We start from the raw sequence: 10,248 nt of genomic DNA on the forward strand, positions 1-10,248 counted from the left end.
TTCTCGTGCTCTCTCTCTCTCCCTCTCTTGTTCTATCTCATTCTCGTGTTCTCTCTCTCCCTCTCCCTTTCTCTCTCTCTTATTCTCTCTCGCTCTCATGCTCTCTCTCTCCCTCTCTCCCACTCTTGTTCTCTCCCTGTCTCACTTTCTCCCTCTATTGTTCTCTCCCACTCTCTTGTTCTCTCCCTCTCACCTCTATTGTGCTCTCCCTTCCTCTCTTGTTTACTCTTATTCTCACTCTCTTCTTTTGTTGCTCTCCCCCTCCCTCTAGTGTTCTCTCTTATTCTCACTATCTCCCTCAATTGTTCTCTTTCTATCTCTCGCTTTCTCTCCCTGCCTCTCTTGTTCTCACTCTCTCCCTCTATTGCTCTCTCTCTCTCTTTCTCTCAAAATACTCACTCTCTCCCTTCCTCTCCCTCCCTCCTCTCTCACTCACTCATTCTCTCTGCCCTCGCTCCCTTCCTCCCTCTCACTCACTCGTTCTCTCTCCCCCTCTCTCTGGTTATGTCTCTCTCTCTCTCTCTCTCTCTCTCTCTCTCCCTGATTCTCCCTCGCCCGTTCTCTCTCCTCCCCTCACACTTTTTTCACTCTACCCACCTCTCTCTTTCCCTCTCACCCTCTCCCACTAATCCCTTCTATCTCTTACATCCTCCCTCTCTTAATCTCTATGTATCTCTTACCCTCCACCCTCCTATCTCTATCTCTATTTCTCTCTTTCTCTATCTTTATATATTTCTCTTTCACAAGCACACACTGTCCCCTCTAACCAATATATCTCCATCTTTATTTTAGATTCATTTCCATCGACCTTTTAGAAATGCAACTAACCTAAAAGCGAAACCAAGTTTAGGGGAATCCTTCGAAAGCTAAATATTATGTCATTAAACACTGACTTAATACTTGTAAAACATTATTCCTTGTATGGGAACTCATCTCAAGATTTGGTTTCGTTTAATATATTGGTTCCATGTGAATTTACATTTTTATCTTTTAATTTTATCTTTTAGCTCATAATTTCTGTTCAAAACCATGGCATTGTATTCTTTAACATTGACTTTGACTAGTCATCATGGCCAAACGAAGGCTGGACCAGATCTGTCCTTCACCAATACCAGACTGAACTTCAGGTCCAGGTTTAGGTTTTTGCTAAAACTGGACTGAGACCAGACCAGGAGCTTCCCTACATCCAACAGGGAAGATAAACTACTGGCATTTTCCTTTCGAAATTATTTTCACAAAGTTAGAGAGAGAAAGAAAGAAACTGAAGTTTGTAGAAAGAGGAAATGAATGGATACAGATGCACAGAGTTAGGCGGCGACGGAGAGGGAACATGGATAGAGAGACAACATAAAGAGAAGAGCCTTCCAAGTTGCAAAGAGAGATAAACATGGGAGAGAGGATAAGAAGACGCTTAGGAAGGGGTCTAGAGAGATATATAGACATATATGGAGGGAATGCAGAGAGAGAGAGAGAGAGAGAGAGAGAGAGAGAGAGAGAGAGAGACAGGAGAGACACAGCTGGAGAGAGCGAGAGATAGACAGGAGAGACATAGCTGGAGAGAGGGAGACAGACAGACAGACAGTAGAGGCATGGCTAGAGAGAGAGATAAACAGGAGAGGCATAGATAGAGAGATGGACAGGAGAGGCACGGCTAGAGAGAGAGAGAGATAGACATGAGAGGCACGGCTAGAGAGAGAGAGAAACTGATGAAGCTGTAGATAGATAGATAGAGAACACGTGGAGGAAAAGTGGAGCAAGAGATACGAGGTAGAGAGGGATAGAGAGGATAGAATGATACAAGGAGGGGTTCTACAGTGATACATAGAAAGCAGAGAATGCAGAGAGAGAGATACGGAGACAGGCAGGAGAGACACAGAGAGAGAGAGAGAGAGAGATACGGAGACAGGCAGGAGAGACACAGAGAGAGAGAGAGAGAGACAGGCAGGAGAGACACAGAGAGAGAGAGAGAGAGATACGGAGACAGGCAGGAGAGACACAGAGAGAGAGAGAGAGAGAGATACGGAGACAGGCAGGAGAGACAGAGAGAGAGAGAGAGAGAGAGATACGGAGACAGGCAGGAGAGACACACAGAGAGAGAGAGAGAGGGAGAAGCTAAGAACAGGGGGGTTAAGCAGAGTCCATTCGCTGTGTAATCAAACGAACAGCGGCATTGGCAGCAGAGAAGGCCCCGTGGAAGCTCTCCTGATAAGAGAGAGACTCCAAATCCATGGCCATCTTTATCAAAATCTCACCCATCTCCGGATTCCCAGAAAGCAACGATTCCAAGTACGATTGAGCGGCAACCCTGCTGATCTCCACGTTCATCTCCTCGGGACAGTACTCATCGTCCAGCCACTTGTGCAGCGTCGCTCTCAGCCACTCTGATTCCTGCAGTTCGACAAAAAGAATCCACAATCGAAGAAAAAACCCAAAAGAAAACTGCATCGATTTGAAATTGGGGATAAAATACTTCGATTGCTTTGGGAGATTCCAGCCAAGAATCGGGCACTCGGAGCGTCTGCACGTAGAATTCAGAGGTAGAGGAGTCCGATTGCGAGGAGCTGATGGGAGGAAGCCGCCGGCAGCGGCGATGGAGAACCAGAGGCCGCGCCGGGGAAGGGGAAGAACGGGAAGATCGAGCGGAGATGGAAGGGGGGAAGAACGTCAGCGATGGAGAGAGCGCTGAAGCGCGATTGAGAGGAGGGGTCGTCGGGTATAGCTGAAGAGGAGCTCCCATCTCGGCCTGTGAAGAAGACGATGGAGCTGCCGAGGATGGAAGATTATCAGGTGATAATCAAGATAAATTGGAATCGAGCTCCCATTCTGATCGATCGAATGTTTGATCGAATCCGATCTTGGATTATCCGGGTCCAAAAGTCCACTCTCCCATTGGGTCTGATGGCATTAAATGCTCTGGTCCAATGTTCAAACCAATGTGATTCTAACCGTTTGGTTTGAACTTTTTGAATTAATAATGATATAGATATGTGCAATTAATGAAATTGTAGCTTTACCTCTCTCTCAAATGTTTCATTTTGTCATTCTGAAGCCAGCATAGTACATTTGTGTTCTGAACTTCTGATTGCTGAGAGAAGGAGAAGGATATTTGCCTTCTGAGATTTGGTGCTTGCTTGGAGGAGGCATTCTGGTGCTTGATTAAGGCAAGTTAGCTCAAGATCTAGCTCTTCATTGGCCATTGATTTTGAATACGACGGAGCATTAATCATTACATTTCAAACCTAACTCATACTATCCCTTCCCCACACCCATCAATATATTTATTTTGTCCTTTGTCACGATTATACATCCGGATCGTCCCGGACAAGGATGCTGGACGAGACGGGACGAACTTCGTCCCGGCGAACGTCCAGCAATTCCCCCGGGACGAAGGACGGGACGATATGTCGTCCGGGGCCATCCCGTCCTACATATCCTGGACGAAGTTTCGGCCCGTCCAAAGGCGCTGGGACGAAATTTCGTCCCCTAGGGACGAAATTAAAGAGAGAAACACGGCGCCAGCCCTAGTCCTTTGAAAGCAAATCGGGGGGAGCACGATTCTTCCCTTGGAGAGTTGGAGTATCACGCTGGACTCTTGGTCTTCTTTCTTTCTTCCAAATCGGTGTCATCGTCTTCAACCTCGAGCGAGCTCGTGACAGAGAAGCGAAAGCGCGCCGCCGGCAAGGTACGTATCTGTCGATCTTTCTGGCGGATTTTTCTATCGATCTTTCTATCTAATGTTCTATCTATCTATGTATCTATCTGAAGATCTTTCTATCTATCTATCTGTCGATGTAGCCATCGATGTAAATAGAGGATGTTTGAATTATTTCACCGTCATTCTCACAATTAAAAAAAAACATCGTCCAGGTCGGTCGTCCACCGTCCGAACACCCCGGACGGACGAACTTTCCATCCTACTGGACAAAAAATCGTCTCGTCCGGGATTTCGTCCGGACCGCTGGACGGGACGAAAACTTCGTCCTGTCCGCGTCCCGGATGTATAGTCACGATGTTTCTCTCTCGCCAATATCTCTCTCTCTTTATTCAATCTATCTCTCATCTGCTCAATTCATTCCATGAAGTCTGTAAATATTATGGCTTTAATTTGAATTATATTGATTTGATATAAGACTCTGACATGTAGGAAACACACAAATAGTGAAATCCCTCTTGAGATCGGGCTAGCAGTTGCTAGTTCCATTAACTAACTTTTAATCATGGTAATTAGTAAGTTGCTCGTAGCTAAGACATGAAAAGATTTAAGATTTTTCCTGAAGATTTTAAGATTTTTATCATATTTTTTTCTTGGTTTTATGTAAACCAAATCAGTTTTAAATAAAACGAATGGACTGAAAATGGTTTGATTTTTTATATGCAAACCAATAGCATTATAAACAAAATAATAAGTTTTATGCTTTTATCAATACCATCCACAGAATATTTAAATTATTTTGAATCAGAAATGAGTTCAGATTTATAGAAAATTTGAATTCTTACTAGTTTGAGTTGTTTTTATTTATTAGATTATAAAGTCATGTGAACAATTTTCTAGATCCCAAAGGGTATTTATAAACACAGGTATGTTTCTCTTCTCTCTCAAACTTTCTCCCTCCTTTCTCCTCCCACTCCAAATTTCTCATTCACTCTCTCTCTCTCTCTCTTTCTCTCTCTCTCTCTCCCTCTCCCTCTCTCCCTCTCTCCCCCCTCTCCCCTTCTCTTTCTTTCTCCTCCCTCCCTCCTTTCTTTCTCCCCCCTTTCTTCTATTTGTATTTCCACACAGTCTTGTACATGCTCCACTCCTTTGATGTGCACATTTTTAATGGCTTTTTTTACTACCATTGTGTGCATTTAGCATTCAATATTTTGGACAAGGGACTTTTCAGACTGTAACAAACAGGGACTGTCAGTTATGCCATTTATGGGTGGACTGGCTGGTCGGTTCAGATCCAGTTGGAGGGTCAAACCAGGCCAGGACCAAAGTTTGGTCAACCCTTCCCCCTAAAGGTTCCCTTTTCATGCTCATCGCACACTGCCCTCCCATTTGTGCTCACGGCATCCCACTCCCCCAAACCCCATACCCCCACTCGCACTCACCACACCACTCAACCCCATCCTTGTTCATGCTCGCCACACCCACCCCCCTTCTTTCTTATTTTTCTCTTTTTCTTCTCCTCTTCTTTGTTCTTCATTTTAGTTTTATTCTCTTGTTTTCTTTTTCTCATATTCTTCTGTTTTTATTTCCTTTTCTTATTTTCTTATTTGTTTGTTTTCTCCTCTTCTTATTTAATTGGTGAAGGCATTATCCTATGATTCTCACTACACAGCAGTACTAACTAAATAACAGATTAGGGTTTGACGATTAACCATACTCTAAGTCATTTGGTAGTCTCACGTTCGAACAATTATACTTATACTGTAACTGATGACAGTAAAGGCTCCACGAGAGAAACACATTAATAAATTTATTTGATATTATGTACCTTCTATAGCATGAGGTGTAGTTCAGCACCCCACATACTGGAAACTTAACTTATTAATTGGATAATTTGATCCTTAATTAATTTATTTGTTAATATAGTAAATAAATGAGGTTCTATAATAATAGTTATTGTGCCATGAAAGTTATTAAATAGAATATACATGGACCTAGAGGGCACACATATAATATTAACTGGGCATTAGTAGATATAATTTATTTTAGGGACTTTTGGGAAATTTTTTTAGTATAAATAGGGGAAAGGCCACCAAGGGCAGCTAATCTGGGCCCACTCCCTTTATTACATCTCTTCTTCTCCCTCAACCAAAAGAGAATCTTGATGGTGATAATATCAACAAGGTCTTCAAGTAGAGGTTTAGAAGTGGAGATCCAAGTGTCCCTTGATTTCATGGATACTTCTAGAGGCCAGTCACATAAATTGCTTCAAAACACTCTCCTAGGAAAAAAGTCAAGGGTGGAAAGTTCCCCACAAGGTACCAAAATTTTGTTTTGATTTTATCATTGATTTCAAATCAATTTCATCTTTGCACTACCATAATAAGAGTTTCAAGGTTTTCATCCATGGCCAAGAAACCAACATTTCGTGCTATTATTAATGATCTAAGGATAATTTTCACAACAAAAATTGAAGATGAATTGTCAAGGATGTTAAAAATATAAACAAGAAAAACTGATGATCTAAATTTGGATGGATTTTAATTCATAATAAAAAATCATGCATTGAGTCTCTCCGATATGTCCACACAGTCTATTGCATAAGGGAAGGATCTCCACTTGATTTCGGCCATACCAAGAAGGGAGGGTGAGTAATGAGAGAAAGGAAAAAATTATATGAATACACATAAGTATCACACGGGTGATATTTTTTGGGGGTTTCTCAAAATTTAAACTTAAGTGTGAATTTTCATAAAAGCCCAATTACATTATTTATATCTTATGATGTCTAAGGAGCATTGTGCATGTGACCCTCTACGGCCGTATATTAATCTAGTTAATGACTTCAAAAGCCTGATAAATTTTTATTGTCAAGGCAATCAATTAAATATGTCTATATATCTATTTATTAATTAGGGATCAATTATACCCACTCAATAGCTCAAGTAGTCAACATGAGGTGCCAAGCTAAACGTAGCACTCTAGAAGGTACAAAGGAGTTTATTAGCTCTTTCATGGAACCTTTGTGTCGTTGGTTATTTTGTATGAATAATCCATCATCTGCATATTACTCTAGGGATGACATTGATGTACATTTGATTCACCTCACATGGTGACAATTTGACCCATCAATTGAGTTAAATTGATCCAAGATTACTTAAGGGATATGTTATATACAATTAATTAATTTGGTAAGCTGATATAAAGAAAAATAGCTTATGGATTTATTAGGCTTATGAAGGTTTATTCGATGCTCAAGGATATACCATGAATGTAAAAAAATTTACCAAAATTTTTTGAGAATACACTAACCAAAATTTTGAGGGATCTCTCCTTGTCTTCTTCTTGAGCATAATCCTCACCTGCAAATGATTAGAATGGTGAGAAGATCTTTAAAGATCACTAAAAATGTATTTCAAAAACATTTTGAGGATATTTGATGTGTTGAGGACTTTGTGGAGAGATTAGAAATTGTGCGGCTCAAAGAGACTTGATCAACGATTCAATCGAGTAGATTTGAACCTGCATAACGTCATTAGAGTATCCTTAATTATTATTTAAAAGTTATGTCTCAATTTTTTAAAAAACTTATGTTATGTAAAATATTTTAAATGATTAAATATGGCCTAGAACCAAATATTTACGATTGATGGATGAGAATATCATTTCCATATTGTAATATTTTACTTAAAGTTGACTTATATTACAAAGGGTGAACAGTCCCATCTTAACGACATAATCACTTTCACAGACTTGTTGATGCTTGATAACATGCACTTTTCATACCTTAATCTGATCATATTTACATGTTCATCTGCATTAAATTACTTATATGTGCATGTTATCAAGCTTAATATGATAAAATCTAATTTTAGAATGATGTTCTGAATTTTCTGCATTTTTATGTAGTTTTAGTGATTTTTATGTTAATAGATTCTAAAAGAATATAATTTTTGAGACAGAATATGATTTTTATAGAATTTTTTGAATAATATGGAAGATATGATTTTTCTAAGTCAAAATATATATTTATTTGTATTTTTTGGACTTTTATTTTATTTAATATGAATTTTAGATGACTTTCTAGCTTTTTTATCTCGCGCCGCCACGTAATCACCGTTTGATTCGTCAAACGGCAACAAATCTATGGGTAGGCTTTGACATTTTGGACCGGGGACCGGTCGGACCAGACCAAACCAGGACTGAACAAGACCAGACCGGATCTGGACCGAACTTCAGGTAAGATTTAGGTCCATGCCAAAAAACCAGACCGGACCAGACCCTATCCCACGCACTACCAATCCCCCTCCCTGTCGCCCTTCCCATCACCCGCCCCAAGCGCTCATCACCGCTGCTCTGGGCACACAACGCCTCCGCCACCCCCCGTACCAAACCTGACCGGGACCAAACAAGACTGAACTGGAACCAGACCGAACTTCAGGTAAGGTTTAGGTCCATGCCAGAAAACCAGACTGGACCGGGACCGTCAAACCCTAGCTATGGGTAGTGATTGGCGACAGCCAATCATTTAGCTGAGCCATGATTGCATTTAGGACTAACGAATTGATTTCTACATTTTTCAGTGGAAGGGCAACGTGGACCAATAAAAAAAAGATGATTTTTTGCAATAAATCTTACGTAGACCGAGACTGAAAAAGACAAATATGGACTTTTTAAATTTTCTCTCTCTTTGAACGTCAATAAGGTGGTTCGCCGGCGTGGCACAACGACATGGCGCCACATGTACACGTGGCGTCCGTGTGTATATGTGGCGCCGAGGTGTTGGATTTTTATTGGTCCATCACTGATGCGGCTTGCACTAATGCGATGCCACGTCAACTGCGAGGATAATAAAGAGATATTTAAATAATATTAATAGTATTATTATCTTTTGTCTTTCTCTTTTCACAAGTACACGTGGTGACTTTGGAAAACGTGATGGCGAAAGATGAAGCTGCACGGTTTATTGAATGATGTGACAGTTCAACCGAAAAATAGAAAAAGAGGAAGCATCAGAGATGATGATGAGGAGAGAGAAAATTCAAGGGCTAGGATTGCTCCAACTTCAAATGGCCATATCTGATGATCTATAGCTCCGATTGAGCTGAAATTTTCACCACTACTTCGTCTCCCACTCCTTTTTACATCCATGCCATCAGATCTATAAATAGAGGCCTGGTCACCGTAAAATTCATCTTTAAATTTCTTCCAATACATGTGTGGGCTGATTGAAAGATAGTGAGTTTTTAGATCCATCGAGTGTGTTCTTGGTGTCCTGGGGATGTGGGAAGAAGCATAAGATAAGAGGGGGAGCTTACTGGCACTCGCAAATTGCCGTGATCCTGGCAAAATGTAAGGATCTAAGGTAAGCGTCTTCGCCTTATGTTGCTCTTTTTCTGACACCATCGTTAGGTTAATTAGGGTTTTTCATTCTTTTTTCACTATCGTTCACTCCCTAACGTACCCACTATATCGTCTATCTCTTTTCCATCACTCCGTTCCTACATTCAATCACTATCGTATCCTTCACACTCTCTATCTCATCCGCATATTGTTACGCATAATTCTACGTTCACTTCCTCTATTCTTGCTAATTTAAGTTGAATTATAGCTATATACAACATAGTACTCGATATTACTATCTCGCCTACTCTGCTCTAGTGTTTATCTTTTCTCGCATCATTAATAACTCTAATAAGAATTAAAACCATAATCATCGTTCCTTGTGGAGATGATCCGTACTCATCACTAACTAGATATTTGTAAGTACTGTTAAATATATTTTTATTGAATAATCTCAATTACCAACGACAAATTAATCGATGAATTAATCTTAGCTGTCTAATCTTATTAAAGAGGAACATACACTGAGATCTAAATGCAGAAGATACCCGCCTTTATTTCCTTTTTACATGCTTTTTAATCATCGACAGACATTGATGACGATAATGGGTTTGCTTGATGAACCTTCTAGAGGATCAAATGTTGACAAGGAACCTAACGAGGTGGCTGACCTATCGAAGAAGGGTACATCATAAGGAATGGGTCCGTTGTTGTTGAACCCTTCTTGTGGAGATTGGACGGTCGAGGTTGTTGTCCCCATCATTCGACCAATGTAAGCTGGTGACCAGAGGTTGTAAGCTGGTGACCAGAGGTTGTAACCTGATCTAACGGCCCAAGAAGACCCGTTGGATCAGAGTACATAAGATACATGGGCTAGAGATATTCTCTCATGACTCTTTAAAGTTATTTTTTTAAAGCAATTGCTCGAACTCTTGTTGTAGGAAAGAAGACAAAGGAGATTTTTTGATGGCTTCACTACTCATCTTAGGTCATGACGAACTCAGAGGTAAAATTTGCCTTTTACGATCAGGGATTTTTCAGACCAGGTTGAACCAGTATCAGTGGTATACCTTTTTCGGGTGGACTGGCTAGTTAGCCCAGATCCGGTACCAAGGTCAAACCGGATGGAGTCTAATGAGTAATTAATATATAATAAAAAAATATTATGGTCAACCCCCAGTTCCCACTCCTCCCACTTCGGTCACAAATCTCCTCATGAACGTTCTACTGGGTCCTAGAGCCTTGATATGGAT

General features: G+C 40.7%; 1 protein-coding gene across 1 annotated transcript; it reads right to left on the reverse strand.

Moving 5' to 3' along the window:
- Window positions 1–1,253: 1,253 nt before the first annotated feature.
- On the reverse strand, window positions 1,254–2,805 carry LOC144710353 (plant/protein). The gene is made up of 2 exons (XM_078584102.1): window positions 2,471–2,805; window positions 1,254–2,388 (listed from the first exon to the last, which is right to left on the reverse strand). Exons 1-2 carry the CDS (start codon window positions 2,735–2,737, stop codon window positions 2,128–2,130), a joined length of 528 nt encoding a protein of 175 aa, XP_078440228.1. The 5' UTR covers window positions 2,738–2,805; the 3' UTR covers window positions 1,254–2,127.
- Window positions 2,806–10,248: the final 7,443 nt, after the last annotated feature.

Source organism: Wolffia australiana, chromosome 1 (genome assembly GCF_029677425.1).
Source record: "Wolffia australiana isolate 7733 chromosome 1, ASM2967742v1".
In the NCBI taxonomy this organism is placed as follows: Eukaryota; Viridiplantae; Streptophyta; class Magnoliopsida; order Alismatales; family Araceae; genus Wolffia; species Wolffia australiana.